The sequence below is a fragment of the Lepisosteus platostomus genome, chromosome 1, assembly GCF_059453375.1.
Source record: "Lepisosteus platostomus isolate fLepPlt1 chromosome 1, fLepPlt1.hap1, whole genome shotgun sequence".
In the NCBI taxonomy this organism is placed as follows: domain Eukaryota; kingdom Metazoa; phylum Chordata; class Actinopteri; order Semionotiformes; family Lepisosteidae; genus Lepisosteus; species Lepisosteus platostomus.
Genome location: NC_142611.1, coordinates 42,716,662 through 42,740,258, shown reverse-complemented (window position 1 = coordinate 42,740,258; position 23,597 = coordinate 42,716,662). Strand labels below are relative to the sequence as shown.

At 35.8% G+C, this 23,597-nt stretch overlaps 1 protein-coding gene across 3 annotated transcripts in view; it reads left to right on the top strand.

Annotated features, from left to right (window-relative positions):
• afap1 (actin filament associated protein 1) overlaps positions 1-23,597 on the top strand; it is a 108,880-nt gene that overhangs the window by 58,428 nt on the left and 26,855 nt on the right. For all 3 annotated transcript variants that reach the window (XM_088629283.1, XM_088629273.1, XM_088629291.1), the window contains exons 2-4: positions 4,269-4,397; positions 5,980-6,062; positions 23,129-23,237. In XM_088629283.1, coding sequence (XP_088485409.1) covers positions 4,271-4,397; positions 5,980-6,062; positions 23,129-23,237 — 319 coding nt within the window. In that variant the 5' untranslated portion in view covers positions 4,269-4,270. The remainder of the gene's footprint in view (positions 1-4,268; positions 4,398-5,979; positions 6,063-23,128; positions 23,238-23,597) is intronic.

Genomic DNA, 23,597 nt, shown 5'->3' with positions numbered 1-23,597 from the left:
ACTGAGACAATTACTTCAGAGAGAGGGACACAGTGCCAACTCAAACAACTTTAGTGGCAGAAAGGCAAGCAGTCGGTAGGGTCGTTACGGAAACACCAGAGCACATGCACCAGCCTGCTGTTCTTTGTGAAATCTGAGGCCAGGATTTTAGGTTGCTGTTGAAAGCATAAGTAGTTGTTTTTTTATATTACCTATTAGGACTGCTTTTGGGCATTGCTGTTGAGCCCAATTATATATCTGCAATGGAGCTCATTTCAGTGTTAGAACCAGTTTTGCAGTTTGCCTTTTATGAGAATGGAGCTGAGATAATTTACACAGAAGGCACTGGCAACCAGAGAATTTGAATCACACTTCTTTACCAATAGTTTATTGGCCAGAGAATAATCATTGAGAATTATTTAAAGAGGTAGTGGCCAATTTAGGTTTTAATTTAGCTTTTTAATATTCTAGAAAGCTAGTTCTAATAGCAGGAAATAAGTTTTGCAAATAAACAAAGCCACTGTAAAAGCACAAAAGGATAAAAAGCTTGTTTTAAGGTCGACCATTGTTTTGTTGGAATGTTGCTTTATTAGATAAGTGCCTAAACAGAGGAAGCCAGTTTATTTTTTTTTATCTCTGTACACTGATGTACAGTATCTCTGTTTATTTTTGTTTAGTATTAAGTGATTTAACAATGTATGGCTCTGAAAAGGAGAGTTTAAGTGCCCCACAAGCCCAGACCTCAAAATGCAAAGTCTCCAAAGCAAAAACATTTTTTCATGCTATTCATTAATAAGATACCTATTACATTATAGATAATAATTTAACAGTATATCAAGATATTTGATCCACAAATGATCTATTGTTACTGTGTGCATGGTACTATCCTAAGGCGTGAGGATGGAATGTACAGTAAGTATACAGAAACAAATCGTACATCTTTATCTGGAGGACGTGCAAAGAAGAAAAATGTGAGGAACTGTTAGTGAATGGATTTAACAGACTTGCAGCTTTTGTCTTTTTGAAGTCATTTGAACAAGCGTGCATAGAACATTGTAATAAAATAGGATTGTAATAAAATCCTCCAATAGGATTGGAGGGTCATAAGGCGGTGGTGCACTGGGTAGGATTGCTGCCTCACAGCACTGGGGCCTTGGGTTCTGAACTTGGGGTGCTGTCTGCATCGAGTTTGAATGTTCTCCTTGTGTGGGTTTTTCCTCAGTTTCCTCCTACAGTCCAAACACATACTGGTGGGTTAAATGCCTTTTGGGAAAATTGGCCCTGTTGTGAGTGTGTGTCCTGCGATGGGTTGGCGTCTCATCCAGGGTGTACCTCACCTTACGCCCATTTGTTTGCTGGGATAGGCTCTGCTCTCCGACCCTGAATTGGAAAACGTGGTTAGAAAATAGAGGGATGGAGGGACTTAAAAATCACATTGTTCAACACCAGGACTTTTTCATACGGTAAAGACATAGAGAAAACAAGAGTCTTTTTGGGGTTTTCAGGCAAGGTGTGGCTTGTACCCAAGCACCTTGCTGCCAGGTGGCTTTCAAATGCTGTGTAGTAGTAATACACAGGGAATATCTTACATTTGTGTAAAGTAGTGTGATGTGTAGTACTCCCACCCCCCCCCCCATAAGAATGAAAATCTCCAATTTGATACAATGTCTTTTCTCTATAAAAAAGGACTAACATACATTTGCTAGGACAGGACTCAAAGATACTTTGTTTTCCTGCACTCTACTTAAAGACATTGCTTTTTGTTGGTTCCTTTAGAATTCTCTTTTATTTGGTTCTCTTCAAAGCATATAACATATTACAGAATGGACTGAAATAAGAAGCCAGTAGCATTTTTTAAGAGCAGTTTTTTATTAAAAGCATGAAATATGTTAAGTCTTAAGCCCACAGATCTTTATACAGTACCTTTATACAGTAAGTGCATAAAATTAATGTATACAATCTTTAGGTATAGTATTGGATCTTCATTTAAAACAAAGGAATATATCAGACATCAAAGCACCAACAACACAATGAATAATTCGTTTTTATTGGAACTTTGAGTATTTTAACAATGGATGTGGTTCTAGAGTAAAGTGTGCTACTACTACCCATACAGTATCTTCAAACCATTTTTAAGTTCTCCTGCGGCTTGTAGAGTTAAAAGCAGAAAGGTTTGTTTTTGTAAAGATGACCACTTTAGTTTGCAAGTGTTTAGTTTAAGAAGTTCAATTTTCTGTAAGTTGTGATGTGGTGCCCTTGACAAAGCTCAGATTCTGGGATCCATCGCAGTGCCTGTCAGTCTCAGTTGCTTGTGTGTGTTTTTCTCTGTTTTCCTATCTAAAAGAACAACACTGGAGTTTGTATGAGGGTGGTCTGTTCCATCACATCATGGCACTAAATGCCAAGTTTACTCTTGCAGTAGGATCCCTGCTGTAATTTACTTTCTTTTCCATTTGTTGTGAAACCATTGGATGGAGTACGGTCATGGGTATCATCCACAGTAAGGACTAGAATGCCATAGATTAAACAGGAGGTCTTCAAAAATGTCTTTCTTGTATGTAGGCAAGGCCTTCGTAAATAAACATTAATAGAGTTCTTTTACAAGTTTCACTATAATAGCTTTAAGAAGGACCTTGACACGTCTGGAATTGCTTAGCTGAATCTCCACATGTTTGAATAGAGTGTAAAACAATAAAACCAAGCTAAAAAACAGTTGGAAACATCTATTTTTAATCCCTTGCAGTTTAAAATTATGAAGACATTCTGCATGAAAGCAACATGTTCATGGCCTACAGTGCACAGTTTGAGAGACACATTCTGCTATTTTCCACATCAGTTGAAATTTTCATGTTCAAGTCTTGAGCTGTGCTGTGTCCACAGGATGTTGTTGTGTTAGCCTTGTTTTTGTCTCTCAGGTTATTTCAGTAAATCATATTACTTTTGAGCTTTGAGCATGCTTCTATTTTCTTATGGTTTCCATCCCTTTGATGTTTTCTATATGCCAATGCTGAAGTTACAGATTTAGCTTTCCTGGTGTGAACCTGTCATCAGTAGAAAAACTTTGGCAATGCCTGACAATTATTTTTTTTTTACAGAATTATGCAGTTTTGACATTTGGTAGTATTTTATCTTACTTTTCTGAGAGTTTCAAGTAACTGTTCTGTCTCATCATCTTACATATTACATTTGGCAGCTACTGTATATCAAAGAGTCAATGGAATGCATGGATGTAGTTGTTGTATCTTGTCTTGTTTTATGACAGGCATTCAGATAAAAATAGTTTAAATGCTGTTATATGTCTGTACCTAAGATTTTCTGAGTTACACGCAGGAAGATGATTATAGATTTATTATACAAGAATGTACCTTCCAAGATGAATTCATTCCAGCAAGTGAGTTTGTGCACAAGTCTATGCACTACCAGTATTATTTTCTTTTAAAACTACTATACTAAAGGTTTTTTTAACAACCAGATGCAAATTACTCCCTTCTATGTTTGATTCCATTATCTCTTGTAATGGAGGAAAGGAGCTGAGCTATGTTAAGCATGGAGCTGATAATACTAAAATAAATTGCCTGACCCTCCAATTGCTACCATGACATTAAGTCTTTTTAAACAGTGGTTCTCAACTCTGGTCCTGAGGGACTGCTGTGTCTGCTGGTTTTCCTTCCAGCTGTGCTCTTTATCATTGGTGCTAGATGATGTATATATTTGATCGCCTTGCTTGTTTTGAAGATAAAGAATTTGCTTCCACATTTCTCACGAAAAAGCTCTTAATGGGCGATCAATTGATGATGAACAGACACAGGTCAGGATTACAGTGTCAGATATCTCCCACTGTTGGTGTTTTTCTTTCTCATGTAGTACAATTGGCTTTATTTCAGCTTCTGCACCTAAAATAAAACACATTTTAAAAGCACACCTATAATAGAAAATTCAAATCCTTTAGCTTATGGTTAAGAAGTTTGCTAGAGCAAAAAGCAAAAGACAGCTGTCTCTCAGGACTAAGTTTGAACACTACTGATCTATAGCACAGCTGTACTGTATGTTCAACTGTGCCTCACAGTGTTAGTAGATCTAATCTGCCTACTAAAGTAGAGCATTCAAAATCTGCAGATCGGCGACCTAAGAATGGTGTATCCTTTTCATTATCTACAAAAGAAGACAAATGACAAACTAATGAACTGAACAAATGCCTTTGGTCTTAGAAAGTTGCTGTAACAAAAAAAAAATGTTTTCTTTCACCATTTGTTTTTTCAAAACACGTTTTTGTTTTCTGTCTGTTTTAGCAATGGAGGAGTTGGTGTCAGAGCTGCGGATATTCTTGGAGCTCTTGGACCGCGAATATCTCACCGCCTCTGTACGTGAAAAGAAGGCTCTGATCTCCAACATTCTCAACAGGGTACTAGCAGAAAAAGGTTAGTCCAAAACTGAACTATGCACTGCAACATGTGACGCACTATATTCGGGGCAAAAACACTATTGTCTTGAATTCTCTTGAAATTTCGCATCTCAAAAACATGTCTCCTGTAACACAGGAAGATATTTAATTTCTCCATTCATATTTTATTTAGAAGTTAAAAATAGTAGAATAAAAAACATAGCAATTGAGCTGTGAGTTCCGACTCTTTCATTATATCTTGCAACCCCTTGACTTAAGGTTTTGTCATCAGAATTTACTAAAGAGTAGTTTACATAACCCAAATTTTCCTATTGCATTTCTTATGAAAGGGTGAACCACACATTTTGTGTTCAAGTCCAAACCACATCAGGCCCCTAGCTTATATATAGTTGTTTATTTTTATACTCTTATAAAAACAGAACAGACCTGAAATAGCAGAAATTCTAGGTATAGGTACATGGTAAATTTAAGAAGAAGTTAAGAAAACATCTACAGTACATTTAAACTGGGTTAACGCCCCATTTCCTGATATTTGGACTGAAACATTTATGCTTATAATATAATACTAAATATTTAATACATTTATAAATATATAAATACTTATATATATATAAATAATGATTTGAATATGAATGTGCAGATTAACTATATGACCTTGATATCCTTTGTAAGAAGAAGGCAGAGCACATTGCAAGAGACTGCATTTTATAATGGTGGCAATTTCTGTGAATTGTAGTATGGATTTCATATGTTTAATATGTAAAATGTTGTATGGAAAATTATCTAAGGACATTATTGTTGTTCAAATTCTGCCTGCACTATATAGAGTTGACAGTGGCACAAACACTGAAGACCTATAGGTAAGGTATGTTTTGGATGCAGAAAATAGATTGATAAAAGACAGGATAGATAAAATGGCTGTTGAATTAATGAGAACTGTTAAAATAAAGCAGTTTTCATTATTTTCATTGAAAGTTCTCAATTTAAAATGGTCTGCTGAGAAATAATTTTTGCAGCTAATGTGCATTTTTAGATATATGTACTTCACTCCTGTCTCTATTATACAGTGTATATTTAGCAGTAATTATGGTAAATTGCTGGCTTTTGTGCTTCCTGTGCAGCAGGTGTTATGATCCCATTTGTCTTTGTGATATCATACCAGTAAATGTGATTAAGACAGGAAACCTACAAGTTAAAACCTGCAGCTAAAGATGGAACATGCATGAAACACATCTTCTTTGCTGGTTTTATAATAAGCATATTGTGTGTCAGAGTGGAAATACTACTTAGTGGCTAGAAATTTAAAGAAATATTTTAAGGTATCTGCGTTGAGCTCATTAAGGCAAAATTCAAACTCCATTTAAGTAAAGATAAGCCAACCATCCCTCCTTGGAACCACAGTGGAGTCTTTTAGACAACTGAAGGAGAACATCTTCTGCTCTGTCCACTGGGAGAGCTGTTGGAATGCTTTTGGTCTGCAGCAGTAGTTTGTAATCTCCCGACTCTAATATGGACACTGATTTGTTGGTTTTATTCATTTTTCCCTACACAGCTCCACATAATATCTAACACTTCATTTCCTCTCTTTCACACCACAGAGCCCTCGTACAAGTCAGAGATTCACAGCAGTCTGCCAGCCCCTCCACAGATGCCTCTTCCAGAAATCCCTCATCCTTGGCTGGTAAGATCTCTGTGCATATAAGGTCAACTTCTCCAAAGGGATCCGGATGGGATAGGAAATATACCAGCCAAAAATCTAAGCTACTTTGTAAATGTGATGCACAAAATTCCATCACTTTAGAAAGTGCACTTTTAATCGTAGAATAAAATATTATTGTGAGAGTAAAATAAGATTTGAAGGAATGTTATTTTCTGAAAACAGTTCAGGAAGACAACAGAGGTCAGTGACTGTTAGAGAGGCAGCGTAACAAAGAGCTGGGCCCTACGCGGAGCGTCTAGTACAGATCCGAGAGCAGATTATCCGACAGGGGCAGAACAGAAGTCTTAATCCAATATCCAAAGCTGAGGTCGAGAAGCCAGAAAAATCCAAAGGAGTGAAGAGCGCGGAATGAACTGAGCTGGCAGCAAGCTGACAAGTCAGGGACTCTAATACTGAGCGTGGAAAAGCGAGACAAGAGGGTTTAAATAGCGGAGAGCTTCAGCGTGATTAGAAAATGAGGTAATTAGTGAGGGCGCGTGCGGAATGTGGTTGTCACATGACTGATTGCTCTTACAATTTAAATTTATTACAAATAATCAAATCAGATTTGATTATTTCTTCCTTTTCCCATCATTTTATGGTTATACTGCTGTATACATGCAAAACCGTATTTCCCTATCTGTTGTTGTTAGCACAGCTCTAATCATATGCCACGAGTTATATTCTATGAAGCTCATTCAATAGCATTTCAGTGGGGCTGAGCTCAGAGGATGAATGAAATCTTTCCAATTCAAATAATTTAGATTTAGTTTTAGGGTGTTTCATGTTGTTACGTCAGTAAAAGCAGACCGTTTATTAACAGTTTGCCTTCATGACGTTAAAGAAGTAAATAGTATCGGGCCTTTATAAATGCACTTTATTCTTTTACTCTGCTTTATCTATTTTTTTGTAATTTTGGAACTTTGTTACCACATCCCTGTTGTAATACAGAACATACACAGGAGTGTAAGTGAGATACCATTGCTCTCAGGAAAAAGACAAAACGTGGTTAGCATGTATCCAAAGTTTCTTTTCACAAGAGATAACTATTCTCTCTAGGACATCATGATATAGAAGAAGACACTGAGACAAAATGGCGGGTTGGATTTACAAATGGCAAATTAAATTTGGCATTGATAAATTCAAAGTGATCCACACAGTTTTTTTTAAAATCTGAGCTGCAGGAAGCTACACAATAAAGGGATCTGGATTTTTATGTAGGCTCCTTCATGTTCTCCAATGTCTCTAGACATTATTCCAAACAAGGTAAACAGAATGACTTGGTATATAGCAAAACGTGTGAAATATAAATCCAGGGAAATTATGCTTAAGATTTATAATGCACCAGCAAGACCTCACTTTAGATGTGGTTACCCTACAACACAAAATATATTATGGCTTTAAAAAGAGTTCAAAGAAGAGCAACACAAATGATTTCTGGTCTTAGGGGGTTGATATATGGACAGGATATGGGAGCTAGGCCTAGAACAAAGGAGATTAAGAAGGGGTTGGAGATCAAGTATATAATATCTTAAGGAATATAGAAAGAGTTAGTCAAGGGGACTTTTTCATTCCCAGTAGTGAAAGAAGAACAAAAGGTTTCAATTGGAAACTAAGAGGGAATTAAATTTAGGAAAGAGAACAGGAAACACTTCTGTACAAAAAATATTTTGGGTATCTGGAAGAGGCTTTCCAGCCAGGTGGTTGAGGCCCAACCTGTAGGCACCTTAAAGAAACAGCTGGACACAATTTTAGTTTCATATGACTGCCAAAGTACCAATTGAGCAAGATTGGCCTTTTATCCTTTTTTTAGGTTATTATAGAAGAAGACAGTGTTTTTCTTAATGGCATGAAGACCACAATCAAATGTGCCCAAGGCTGGAAGACAAAACACTAAAAGTGTGGTGACTGAAGGGTCCAGACTCGCATCTTGCTACTGTGTTAGAAATGTCAAAGAGAGCAATCAAGTCCCATCTTTGAAGAGCTAATATAATGCAGAGCCTTGCAGCTCTAAAACCTGGGATGAGATGTGGAAAATGTCCGTATATCTAGAATGTGCAATGAACCATAAAGAATGGCAAAAGGGCATTAGTGTTGTTGACACCTTAAAGAATATTTACAGTTATTTCAGAAAATAAGCTTGTGAGGAGAAAAAACTAAATGTCGTGTATTTTCTGCAGTAGAACATAAATGGCCTCATTCATTAAGATTTTGTAAGAGTCCACAAAGGACATGATCTGGAAAACATACACTATGTAAAATCCAAATGTTTTCACAAAGATGAGTGTCCCCTATGTAGTTGTGTGCAATGGAAATCGGCAAAGGACTAAAACAGCTACATGTATCTATGTAACGTGCACTTAGCTCATATAAGGAGATGTTCCTAATCGGAAAGTACACTTGAAGATAATGGATGTCTGTGCAATGGTGCTGTACGCTGACTATAAAGGATGGGGTGGAGAAGGAGAACATGTGTGGAAGGGTAGGAGGAGCAGTGGGTAGAAACAGTTGTATTTTAGAGAATGGAAAAATCAGCTTCTTTTCACAGTACCATTATGTAAGAAGGATACTTCTGCTCTCCATCCATCATCAGAGAATTTCCATGGATATAATTTGCATATTGTTACACCTACTCCCTGCTTCACCTCATTTACAAAGAAGCTGGGGTACATGGCATACATTAGCAGGTATTAAGTATATTCAGCGTTCTACTCATCTTAAGTTTTTACATGTATAGGCATGTGCTGTGAAGCTTTCAAATTCTACATTTCAGGATTTTTGACATTTACTTCCATTCCATCTTGCATTAGAGCCCTTTATTCCTTAGCCCTAGAGCCATTCCATTCTCCAGCACCATTAAACAATTTGCTGATATTATAGGGCCAGAGATCAAGTATATTTAGCATTAACTGTTATTACATTGCTAAAGACTAATTTATGCACAAAATCAGAATTGCTGCAAATTGATTCCAGCTTACTTTATTGCTGTTTCCCTTTAGATATACCCCACATTTTATAGAAGATACCTCCTTACATAGCCTTACATCTATTCCTCATATTTCAACTATTCTAGTATCTAATTAGAAACATTCTTTTGTGGGCTCAAAAGAGCTCCTTTGTATTTTCAAGAATGCTGGTCATAGAATTCCATAACTGCAATTACAATTGATTATAGAGCCAGATTGACCTCTGGCATGTTTTTAGATCTGGTCTACCAGACCACATTGCTTTGGCTCGGAAGTGGACAAGTGTCCAGGGTTTTACTGAACCCAAAGAAGGAAGAGTAGATATTGAAGGAGGCGCATGAACCAGGTCAATGACAGGGCAGGAAATGCTTGATAAATCTTAGACACATAATCCACAGGAGCTATTGTGTGTACTGCAGACCTTTGTCATGCTGTTTCATGTTTCATACAATATGGGTTAGGGCAGCTAGTCTAAATCTGGAATTCCGGTGTGCATGCAGTTCAATATAGAAATAATATTTAGTTTGGGTTTGCAAGCAGCTCCAGGATTGATCAGATTGGTTGTATAGCATTTCACCTTGGAATCCTCAATAGTTAATTCTGATAAAAACAATATTGGCTTACATTTAACATCCTGTTGGTACTGGGCTTGGAAAGATTACAACTTGCGTCTTTTTAGGAACATCGCTTTAGAACTGTCCATACCTATCTATCTGTCTCTATATACTTATATATTTTCTAATAATTTGGTATAACTCTTAGGCTACCTATATGCTTTAACTATAACTGCACTGTATATTGAGTGGAAACCACTAAAATGTATGACAAGTATTAGCTTCTTTAATATTACGTTGTCTATTATCAGAATCAGAATCACCATTAAAGACTAGGCACACTGTGGTTTCTATGCTATACTGGTGTATTAAACACTACTATAGATTCGTCCTGTGCTGACTAGTTGAGTCATCTATAAAATTTAAAAATGGGATGGGCTGGGATTGAAAGGTGCTTAAAACAGTTAGATTTGATGTAATTTCTTGACAGTAGGTGCCGTTTTTAGCAAGTAAAAATTACCTGACCGAGTCTCTCTTGAACGGCTGCTCGTTGTTATAGGATATGCTCAAATCACCTTAATGTTAGGCTTTCAGTTTTAGCTTAGCCTCAACACCTGTTCTAACCCCTTAAGAGTATACCTGAGGTGTTTAAAAAAACTAAAGCGGGCCCTAAAATATCTTTAAAACCCCCAATCAAAGATATCGCCTTTATATCTAAAGATGTAATGATTGTGAGAGGTCAGTAAAGTGTATTGTCATTAGTTAAAAAAAATAACAGCAATTGTTACAGCATGCCACATGTACTGTATCTCTCAATCTCTTGCAAAACAGGTCTCAAAGCTGCACGAGTCCTGTATGAGTGTTTAGAATAGCTGGGCCCTGCAGAGATTCAAATGGATTCCATCTGTGTTGATATTGGCTGAATATACCCCCCCACCCAGCTGTGCTGACTAACCAGCTCACTAAAGGGGTCTGACTCAGACAAGCACCATTTGTGTTTCATTTCCTCTTTCTTTGCGTTCTGGCGAACCTTTAGACAAATAAATGAGCTTTATCCTGGGTTTTGCTGGAATGTTTGCATTTTAAGTGGCGGACACTCATTTTTTGAAGGTCCGTTTTTGTTTTTGTTTTTTTTCATACATGAATTGACTGCTTTATTTTACTTTGAAACAAGAATACAATATATTATATCTGTCTACATGATACATAGATTTTTTTTTGCTGTCAATAAATATACAATGCTGTTAGTTTTGTAATTTTCTTGTACTGTCCAGTACATGCTAAGGGCAAAACTTGGTGGTCTCAGAAATCTAGTTTCGACCTGGGTGAATCCCAAAGTTATTGCTTTTTTCAGCATTCATCTGCCTCCAGTGAAGTGACTGGACAAGTAACACTCACCCTAACCCTTAAAAGAAATGGTAACTTCAGGATTCGCGTAGAACTCTTGGACAAAACTAGATTCACCAAACCACTGCCTTCTACCCTTAACCTATAACAGAGTGAGTATATATTTCATCATGACAGAAGAGGTTTTAGAACCTTTTTTACCATAACCTATTCAAGAAAATGACACCAGAATTTCTAGACAACTTTATGAGATCATCCTATTTATGTACCCGTTGCCCAAACAGAAAGATTCCCGATAGGCATGATTAGGAGTGTAGAATCTTAGCTTATTCTCTCAAACGTAATCAATAATTAAAATCTTCATAATAATTAAGAATAAATGTATACAGTGCTTTTCATCCCAAAATATTTTTTTAACATATAGTTCATACTCCTTTTGGAACTTCTAATCCAGAGGAAATAGCACCTACTGTACTACAGCTTCACTGACACCATTTAAAGCAGTAGCCAGATTTTTATGTTTCCCATCTGAGAGACTGATCAGGGCCAGCTTCTGGTACTCAGATGGGAAACTGATAAGAAATGTTTAGCTTTTGAGATTTTGAAAAATTAGGATAGCTGGTGGTAAAAGTAAAGTGTTGTGAAAAGGTAAATAATGCCCCCAGTGGTATAAAAATGTACTCCCGAACCCCAGTTCACTTTCTCACATTTTCCAGTCAGTCACACACTGTCGTCTTATAGAAGTAGAGTACAAAAAAATGGAATTACAACTGGACATTGGATTTAGACTTGATGCGTTATGACAGAGTCTACCAGCATCTGGAATTCTGCCAGCTGATTGTGGCACCATCAAAAGACGTTGATAAAAAAGAAAGTCTATCAACTCATGGCTGGTTGATGAGAAGTGGAAAACATCGCCTCAGACATTGTTCCAGAATATCCCATTACATTCTTGATTGGTTTTGGATCTGGTGACTGAGAAGGCCATGATGTACAGATAACAGCTGTGTCACCATTTGGCAGCCACGGGTGCTCTGTGGATGAGGGTTTTGTCATCCTGTAAGACATCCTGCCAGCAAGAAATAAATGCAGCAACATGAGTTGTAGATGATCACTCAGTACTCTTAAGTTTATCATTGACCTTGCCTTCTAAGGGTATGAGCGCACCAAAGCATGCCAAAAAAATGTGCTCCTCAAGAACCTTACGCTGATGGAACCAAGCACTCAGGGCTATAAAGATCTTTGGTGTGGCAAATTTTAATAAACATCCTGTGCCAGTGCAGTAAATTAAGTTATAAAGACATGCGGTCACCATGCATTCTATCTGTCTAAATTCTAAATTCAAGAATGGTTGAGGGTGTATGGTTAGGATCTGCCCATATTTTCTGCCCCTATACAGACTTCTCACAAATTGTCTGGGTGCATTCTGGAACGCAGTCATTCTTCTGTCACGTTTACTTGACATGATTAATGTGCAGACTGCATCAGACTTGCAGCAGTTGTACACCATTGTCTGTATAATACATACTGTATAGGTGTCTGTGTGTGTTTCAAATTCTCATTTTATTCTTTTGCTTGGGGCACAATATCCCTGAGATATGATACTGTGTGAAACTGTTTTACTGTGATTTCTTCCTTGCTTTGAATTTCCTTGAATTTTTTTACATTTATTTACTTTGCTGTAGCAGTGATTTTACATACAGTAGCACATGCTATGACTGCAATGAACAGCCTGTTTATTTCTAGCGGTTCATCTTCAAGTAGTCAATGTTAATCATGGTACAGTAACAAAAAAATCCAAATTAATATCCAAGGATCTGAAAATCATTTTGAGTGAACTGTATCTGCTGATTCCAACCTAACTTAAAAACAATCTAACTTTTTTTTTGAAAGGGCTTGGATTTCCATTTCATATTTTGCATGAATACAAGAACTGAATTCGTACACAGTACAGTCAAGTCTTTAAACTGCTCAGCTATTGAAAACGTATTTCGAGAAAAGTGAAATTGAATGGAAAAAAAGGATATATATAGTATTTAAACTGTTCTACTAATGCTTAGTTTTGCTTTCATCTCTTGCAGAATGAGGCAGTGGAACAAAGACTACCAAACCACTATAAGACAATGATAGAGTAAAATAAATATATTTAGCACAGAGATGTATTACCAGATAAATGAAAACAAAACATTATAATTACAACCCCTCGTTATGGACTATATTACAAAAAGTACTAAACAGAAGTAGAGTCATATAAATATTTCTTCATCCTAACAAATAGTGTTCAAGCCCAAAGCAAAGTTTGTCTAGAGTTAACACTCCTGCTGTTGACATGTATACTCAATGAGTATACTGTATACTGTATATGATACGTCTCCATACAAAAATATATTCTGTCCAATAATCTGTTCAAGACATTAAAGTAGTTATGAAATTTTCAGGTAATGTTAATTATGTGCTTGGTTTATACTGTATCTTTAACTTATTCTAGCAATCTTTTATTTAAGTCATATTTAATTATTGTTACAAATCATAATCATAATGAGGTGGCATGGTGAAGCAATAGTTACTTTACTGTAACTGAGTTCAAAGACAGATTGCATTTATAATGCATGCAAGTTGTGTGACCTCTACTGTTTGGTAGAATCATATATGTAAAAGTGGATATTGCTGTATAGCAATAAAGATATCCAGTGAAACACAAAATTCAGTTACAGTATTCTGAGAAACTGTTAGTTAAGTATATCAGAGTTTTTAGCTTTGTGTTGGAGTTGTTATACTGTAATGGTCCTTGTTTCGGACCCAGCCCTTTAGTTTTTTTTTTCTAAGTCACTTTATCAGCTCAAATAGTCATTCACAGTTAGATTGCATATCTAGTTTAGACTGCACAATTTATCTCAATTTGAACTCAAAAATATTTATTCTGTATCAAAATTTAAGTTCCAAGACACTAAAGAAACATTTGCCCGGTCCTGTGTAATAAGAGTTGCCCTTCTAGAACAAGGGCTGCACCAAATTTAAAACTGTTGTTTTAAATTTCGACTGAGACAAGAAACAGCACTGTTATTCTAGAAAAATTGCTTTTTCTTTAGAAAAATAAAATAGCTGAGGTGAGCTGAGGTGTTCTGAGCTGAGGTGAGATTTACCACAGGAGTTCCCCTAAAACACACATGGTAGGGTAGCCCCTGAGCCAATTTATCCAAGGAATAAACAAGACCTAATAATGTGCTTTGGTGATCTGGTTCCATTTCATAATTTTCTTGTGTTCCTAATCACAGTTGCAGAAAATGTTAACATTTCAGACTTATGTTATTTACATGGAACCTAATTATACTTTTATATTCAAGGAAAAAATAAGTTAGGAGAGTTATACAGATACTTCTCCCTTTCTCTTTCAGGCTATTACTTTTTAAGTAAAGAATAACCTGTTGAAAATCAACCACCTTTATGAAATTCCGTGTGGCCTGAAATTTATTTAGTACCTTTCCAGCTCTCCACCCTGCGGCACCAAAGGTACTGAAGCACTAGAGCAATGGAAAAAGGAAAGACCCTATCTGTCAAGCACGCTACCTGTCAGGACCTGCTGAGGGAGGCTGAGGAAGAGCTTGAGAGAGATTGTTTCAGTATGGTGTTTTTTTATAAAAGAATGAGGATAGAATAAAATGTTTTTCGCTCCTTTTAAACGTGTATCCATTAAAATTTATGTTGTGGATACTTATTCTTAAACGAGAGGTAATGTATCTGTACGCAGTCTTTTCTTTTGTTTCTCACAAAAGCCCTTTTGGTATGTACCATAGGGCAGTGTTGTTTTTGCAGTGGGTCCTGGTATGAAAATATTTTCTAATCTGATGAAGTTAGATTTAGGTTTCTTAAAAGTACAAAGGCCTATTCATGCAGTGCCTACAGTGGAGCCTGCTGGAGAGTATTGGACTTTTGCCAGGAAGAGTTATACCAACAAGCCATTTCAAATATCTCTATTACTATTTTTTTTCTAGCTGATCGCTCTCTTACATGGACAATAAGCGTTTAGCCTGTGTTTTTTAAACAAATGTCAAATGTGGGAGGATTGAATAATCATTTCAAAAGAGACCAAATATTTCTTTCTAAGTCTTTATGGTTATTGTTGTTTTAAATTTCGGCCGAGACAAGAAACAGCACTGTTATTCTAGAAAAATTGCTTTTTCTTCAGAAAAATAAAATATTTACTTTCTTGTTTGCTTTTGGGCTTTCCAAATTATACATTAATGGTATAGATGTAAGATATAATAAACACCTTGGACTCTAAATAGTAAGATAAGGTGAAGTTTATCTTTTCATGTACAGTAGCTCTCAAAGAGATAAATGCTTCGGTTGTGTCTGTATAATCTGGTGAAGATAAAGGTATTTCTAGTATTGGCCTCTGGAACTACAGTATGGTGAAAAAATACCACAAAGATTTTAAGGTTTAAAAAAGTAAAACATATTTGACCTTCACCTAGTCCTAAAAGTAGAAAAAAATAACTTCATTTCATAAGTAATACACCATAATTCTATTTTGCCATTATTATTTTTTTTTAATCAACGAACGTTCAATAAAGTAGTTTTGGATGAAAAAGTAAGTTCATCCTTAGTTCTACAATCTCCATTAAGGGTGTATGTAGAATCAGGTGCACCACAACATGTGTAAATGATTAGTTGATCATCAGGAAGTGATTCCCACTTGTTTATAATATCAGAAACCTTGTCAGCTTCGTCTTAAGCAGACAGGTTTGTGGTAACACATCATACCCAGATCAAAAGAAATCTGTGATAGGCTTCGAGAAAGCATTGTTGCTTGTTGTTGTTGGGAAGGATTACAGAGGTTTACAGAGCTATTTGCAAACACTATGTGCTGAAAGTGGATAATGCAACAGGATGGTGACACAAAAACACAAAGGCGAACCTACTGTATGACAGAATGATTCAAAAAGAAGAAAGGTGGAATGGCCGAGTCAAAGTCCAGACCTAAACCCCATGGAGATGCTATAGCAGGACCTAAAGAGAGCTGTGCGTACTGTACAGAAAAACCCTCAAACATCACAGAGCTGGAGCAGTTCTATAAGGAAGAGTCATCCAGAATTCATTTCAGGTGATGTAAGAGTCTGATCAACTCTTACAGGAGAGCTTAAATCAAGTTATTGCTGCTAAAGAGGTTACCACAAGCTACTGAATCAATACTGTGCACTTACTTTTTCACACACAGATATTGAATGCTGTATGATTCTGTTAATTAAATGATGACAAAACAGGAGTGGTGTGTTTTATTTGTCAAATGAGGTTAGTTTTATCTACTATTAGGACTAAGTACAGTAAAGGGTAGGTCAAATATGTCTAAATACAGTATGTTACAGCGTAAACTCTTAGTGGGGTGTACTTACTTTTTCAACACACTGTAGAGTGGATCTTTTTTTATTTACTGAATTACAGAAAGAATATACAGTAAATTGACTGTCTGATTTGTCATACAGTAGCAAGAATCAAGACAAAACTATTCACCTGGTTATCTACAGTGTGTAGACAAAACTCTTTCCTTGTGGATTTCTCAACTTTTCTTTTATATTGTGCACCATCCTTTTATTTAAAAGGGATCTACTCAAATGGCCTATTTATTTTTCTCTATTTTTCTAGTTGTTATAACTTGCTCCCCGTTCCTTCTCAAGTCAGGATCTTGACGTTGAGCAGTTGTTGTGCTTATTCACACGACACAGATCAGTGAAAATGAAGCATTTTGCTTGCATAAATCAAGTCCTGTCTTGGTTTTGTATTCTGCAATTTATAATTTAAAGCAGCAGCTAGCTGTGCCACAGGAACATTGCTGATAAATGAGCAATTGTGAAATACTGTAAATGTCCTCAGACTGACCTTGCATGCTCTTTTGAGGATTGTTCTTAAAGCAAATGTTAAGCGAACACTGTAGGTCTTAGAAGTAGACTTTCAGCAAGTTAAGTTTACTGTAGCTTGTAGCTTAGTGTAAACTTTAGCCTTTGTTGCGCAAAAGTTGCACCCAGTTGCAAAAAAGAATGTTTGCTGTTAAACAGAGGCAGGCAAGCTGTTCATTTAAAAGCACCTTTTTTTAGGCTCTCTCTCCCTTTTAAGATGCTTTCTGTTCCAAAAAGAGAGATATTCCAGCAGTTTGATAAAACAATTTTTGTTGTGGTCCAAAAATAACAAGTCAAGATTCAAGAATATAAATATTAATTTAGTCTGTGAGCCTTTCAAGAACCCCCAGAAGCTGTCTGAAACAGAGGAATCTTACAAAGAACACCTTTCAGGGTTATGGAGTCTTCTGCATTTAGAAAATGACCTACATGTAAATCTTTGTAAGAGTAAAAAGGCCTAATTTAATAAATTTTAAAAAAACTGACCTGTAAACCAATGCCAAAAAACTGGCTCTTTTCAAAAAGGCGTCCCAGTAAATAGAGTGACAAAATTGGCCTGTTAATTTGAAAATGAAACCAACCTAGTTTCACAAATAAGAAAATATGTCTGTTACGTTAATATAATCTTAATTCCCTTTAGCACTCAATACCTGATTTAGTTAATCAAGCAAGAGTCTACAGGTGAAAGTCCTATCTTGTCCCTTCAACTATATAGTTATTTCTTTACAGTATGTTCTGTTTCATTTTAAGTGTACCACATGGTTACATGAGCTGCTGGTTATTTTGGGGAAATTTCCACATAAGTGGTTCTCCATCTGTTGCCACATAAATTGAGTCATTTATATAGCCACTGTAGATATACATTCACAGATGTGAACAACAGCAGTTGTGAACTCACAACTGGCAACCCACTGAAGCTCCGCAGGTGTGAGCCTGGTCGGTACCTGGATGGGAGACCTCCTGGGAAAACTAAGGTTGCTGCAGGAAGAGTGTTTGTGGAGCTAGTAGGGGGTGCTCACCCTGCAGTCTGTGTGGGTCCTAATGCCCCAGTATAGTGACAGGGACACTATACTGTAAAAAGACGTCGTCCTTTGGATGAGACGTAAAAGCGAGGTCCTGATTCTCTGTGGTCATTAAAAATCCTAGGGCATTTCTCAAAAAGAGTAGGGGTGTTACCCTGGCATCCTAGCCAAATGTCCCATTGGCCTTTACCAATCATGGCCTCCAGCACATTGGTGGTGGTGAAGAGTCCCCAATACCTGTAAAGCACTTTGAGTGGAGTGTCCAGAAAAGCACTATATAAGTGTGATAAACGTTTTATTATTATAATCTCAATGTGCCCTTTATCTAGTAATTTCCAACATAATGGGGCCTAGGATGGGGTAAGTTCCCTTCTAAGATGAAGGACACTAATTCATATAGACGTTTTAAGATCAGTACTGTAGATCACTGTAATGTCTGTCTCTTTCACCAGACTGCCTTGTATATTAAACCAAGTGTAACAGATAGCTGTCTGAGACTAATGACTTTCATTTTATATACGTAAAAAGCAGAAATAGATAATATGTATCTAAACAGACTTCTAACTACGCTTTATGTATCTAAAGTCAATGTTGGCAGCCATGGACAGCTAAATGAATGTGAATTAATATTCACATTCCCATAATTCATGGTGATAATTTACTCTTCGAAAGCACCATAATCATTGAAAGGTGGTCTTGGTAAGATGTCTCTCATGATAACATTAATATTTGCTCTGTCTGTTTGTGTATAAATATATATTTAGTTTATAAGAACAGTAAGGCAGAATGAGATGTCATAAGACAGTTCTGTTATGTTGTGATTAGACAAAAGAAGATATTAACTGTATTAACATTGTCAAGTTCAGATTACTTATAACTAAGCGACTAAAGATTTATTCATTGAGTATGTCCCAGGAATAAACTCTCTTTATATTTCCAATATTTTCTAATTTGCATGAAAGTCATGACTGAAGAGAATCATGACAGTAAGTATAGGAATATAAAGGTCAATAAATATTATATGTTATTTATATTAAAGTGAATCCTTTTGGTTTAGTGCTTTCTTGATTAAATATTGCTTCTGTGGCACAAGATACTGTACATAAGATATTTTTTCATTGTATTAATTATTAAGTATTAATAATACTGGTACTTTTCCAATTAATTTCTGCATTCAGAGAGTTTACAAGTTTGTTTTGCTCTTTATTTAAGTTTCTTTTGTGCGATCATTGTTTATATTGTGGATCTTGCTGCCTTCTGTAAACAGAACAGGACGGATATCGACAGTCACTCAATCAGCAGAAGAATGAGCTTCTCTGTTTAAAACAACTGAATTCATTTTTCCTTCCTTTTCTTCCGTTTGCTGCACCTTAAATGACCGGTTAAAAATATTACAGTAGTGCCTTTAGTCTAGCCCACTGACTCTGCATCCACATCCCAACGTTTGGCTTCACGTTTTGGTTAATATTTTCTACATAACATTGAAAGATCTGAATTAAACATAGTATGAGAATTTGGAACACTTTGTTTTCTTTTAACTCTTGTGCTTTTTCTGCTTTTTAAAATATCTTGCTCTCTGGCAATTTATATCCAGTGATACACATTGAGTTTCACACAGCTGCTTAAGAGTTTCTTATCATAGTTACCAAAACCTGACATTTCCCAGGGTATATTATTTTAATTTTCTTTGGAAATGGGAAATGTTCTATAGACAAAGCAAAACACCAGAGTGATTTGTTATTCATTACTAAATTATTCAGAGTAGCATTCAATGCTTCACAGGATACTAATACTGTAGTTAAACTAGTCAGCTACAACTATATATTTGCACCACAGTAGACACCTGACAGATAAAACCTTTGAATGAGAAAATGTTTCCACTTAATCTAGATCCCCCCATCACATGCCACCTTGTAAGTGTTTTTCTGAATAGTTTTTTATCAATCTTAATAAAATTAAAAAAGAAGATTTATATATGCTATAAAGTTTTAAAATTTTACAATATAATGATATTCTTAGGTTAACCGTAAAATATAGACAATTACATAAATTCTGTAGCAGTAGATCACAAAGAGATGGGGTGTTCTCATAGTCTGCAGTAAACAGTTAACATTTACATTCTCCAGGGTAGACGATTAACTTCTTTTAGTCTACTTCAGTATCAGATAAGTCTATAACTGTAGTGGAATGTTTATTTTACCATTATTAACTTAAACAACTGTATATTTGAACTTTTACATGGATATTTCCTATTATGTTGAATAATGTAAGGTATTTTAAATAAAAAATGCGCCAGGGACAGAATGGCTCCCTCTTAGGAGACTGTATGAGAATTACTGTACCAGATGTACTAGAGCACATTGACCATACACTATTGTCTGTGGTATGTGGTGTAGATTTTCCACCCTGTACTGTTCAAAATTAAAGCCCTGAGCTGGAATCATGTCAGATATCCTATTGCTATTAAATATGTATTTCTCATCTTTTTGCAGTTTCTATTTGGTCATTAAATATATATTTCTAATCCTTTTGGAGTTTCTATTTTCAGTGGAATAATTGAAGTTGTTTAATTCTTTCACTGCACATATTTAATTGATTTAGTTCTTAATGTTTTATGGAACCACAGTCCTGTGAAGCTGAGAAGGAACTGTTTCTATTCTTCTGCTGTCAGTGTAACTACTGTAGCACTCCTTCTGTCATCCCATCTTCCCATTTCTTTCCTGCTCCTTTTCCCTGACGAAATGGTGTAGATTTGACAAGCCTTGCCAGAAAATAGTTCACAAAAGCAGTTCTCCTAGAGGAAATAAGATAAGATTCTGGGGTTCAGCCATGTCTTACATTATATGTGGGGAGGACTGACTAGGCTACTTTTAATGATATTGTTGGTGGAACCTTTGGCAGAATCCAGTGCAAAAACATGTCGTAATTGTGATTAGTTTGCCAAAACCAAAGTCTTTTTTTCGGCTACCATTAATAAGAAGGTTTCCTTTTTGGCTTGTCTGGGTCAAGCAGCTTAATCTGTGTCTGCTGAACATTGGTAGAGGCCTGTTGTTCAGTCTGCAAATCTCTGTGGTGCTGAAGAAAAGAAGTTAACTTTTAAAGGGCTTACAGTAAATCTCCACAAAATATGTAAAAAGAGATATTATAAAAGCAAACAAATTCTATAGGTTCTAGTACCCTTTTTTCATTCTTTTCATAACTACATGCACTTACACCAAAGCTCAGATTGTTGTCATGCTGATTTTGTTAGTCTTAAGAGCCCCATGATGACATGGATGATTTAAATAAAGACAAGTGTCTCTCCAGACCATAGGCTAACCAGAGAAAGCTGGGTGTTGGGGAGCATTTAATGATATAAAATTGAAAATCCTTGAAGCAGTATTTTTTATTAGAAGCCTTGTACAGTACATTCATGTTTGGTTCTGTACTCATGTACTCACAATTTCACAGTTAAAAAAATAAACAAACCATAAACACTATGTAAGGTAAGAGGTCTTGTAAAGCTTTCAGCTAAACATATTGCACTCTGAAGTTTTGACAATAAAAAATAGCTGAAAGACTACAATTTATTTTCTAAATGTCCTCTGTTATAAGCTATGGAATCCAGTAGGGTAGTTTTAGAGGACCAAACAGAAGACCGTGGTTTAGCTGGCAGTGTTTCTTTAAAAATAAGATCTAAATTTTGCACAAAATAAAGTGTAACTCTCACTGTTGTAGTAACAGTGGAGTTGTACAGCTAGCTTCCTGCACCCTGGCTGTAGGTCTTTCTAATTATGCAGTTCTTAGGAGCAGTAACATGCAAATGTATAGTAGATAAATATTGTTTGTTTGATAGACATTCTCAAAAATGTGTGCAGTAATTGAGGAAGAAAGAAGAATATGATGGTGATAGGAAAAAAATGAAAAAAGTGTTTGTCACTACTTCAGTTGGCAGTAGCTTTTCTCTCTGGCTGTTGCTGGCAACAGCTCTTGTACATATGTAGGTTTGGATCAGATCTGTTTTTACAGTAATTTCTCTAGTAGGCCTCAGACAAAAGAAACAGCTAACAAGTAACAGGTGAAGTTGCAAGCAGCTTTTAAATTTGTAAAAAGTTAAAAGAATCCTATTGTATCTTAATTGAATTTTATGATCTTTTGAATTTGTTAGAAATCTGAGATACTATTATCGAGTAGTGTTACTGATTAATCTTAAATATAGATGAATATTGAAAAATGAGTTGCAGATTGAAATTGTATGTAAAAGCTACATAATTCTCAAAATGTTACTAAATATATGTAAATGAAATCGTAATAACACTGTACAGATCACAGCTTTGTCATAAATAATTACTTTTAGAGAGCATGAGGGTTATATTTATTCACATCTCAATATTCATACAATATTCCTTTGAATCAAATTCACCAAATACACCAAAAACATTCTGCTGTTTGGAAGTATAGATGTACTGTAAGCCTCAGAACTGTATAGAGGCCCCTGAAAGTTTACTGTTTCCCTAAGGAATAAAAAACACAAAACACAAGGAAGATATTAAGTAGTGGCAGTATCATCATGGGTAAAGTCAGAGAGCTCCTCGGAGACTGCAAGCAAATGGAGATTTACCTTTGCAAGTTGGAGGATAGTTATAAAAGAGTCCACAAAAAAGTTGAATCTGCTACATTACACTGTAACTGTTTGACAACTGGCTTTGAAACAATTGGTTCAGGACGTAACAAGGACACCATATATCCAAAGGCAACAAAGTAGCATATTCAAGATACAAAGTGTCAAAAAAACATCATATGATGTTGCCTGCATGAATGTGGTTTTTATGGCTGGAGAAAGAAACCCATGTGAGGGAAAACCACAAAATCAGTTGGCTATATCTTTATTATCAGAACCATATCTTATGGTCAGATAATACAAAAATTGCATTTTTGATATGTTCATCAAGTCATCAAATTAAAAAAAAAGATTCAAATATAAGCCATTCAGTTTTGATCTGTTTTCCCTAATCTTCAGTTATCGATGAGTTAGGAGGTAATTGAAATCATATAAACAAAAATTAACAACGCAAATGTATACTGTAGATGGGAAAGCAGCTAAAACGTTCTTAGTTTTGAAAGTGCTTTTGTTGCATTGAGTATTTTCAGAACTGCTTTACTGCAGAGATAATTTATATACCTTATTTTTATCCAAACATTCCTTACATTTTCTTTATTATTTCCAATGCCTTTGCAGTAGTGCCACACAGATTGTCATGGCTTCATATTGCTTCTGTCTTTCAGCCCCCAGACAATGGGCCGCCACCATTACCCAGCTCCTCCCTCCCGGAGGGTTATTATGAAGAAGCTGTTCCTCTAAGCCCTGGGAAAGCCCCTGAATACATCACCTCTCGTGAGTGCCAGCTGCACTGAAACACATGATATGCTAACCATGTTTATTCAGTGGGCTGCACATTGCTAGAGAATATGCTATTTTAAACCTCCTTTTTGTTTTTGTGTAATATTATCGCTCTGATTGCATTTTCTGTGGAATATGGAAGCAGAAAAGCAGTTTTTGGTCTGACAAAATATAGATATTTTTTACTAGTACTTAAGAAGTAAAAAGGGCTTAATATTTTAGTATGCTATACAATCCGTGATGTGGGTAAAAAATAATATAGATTGCATAAAATGGAAAATTAAGGACTAATGTAATTGTATTGTTTATTATGAGCAGAACATACATACTTTAAGACAATAATGAAAGTGCAGT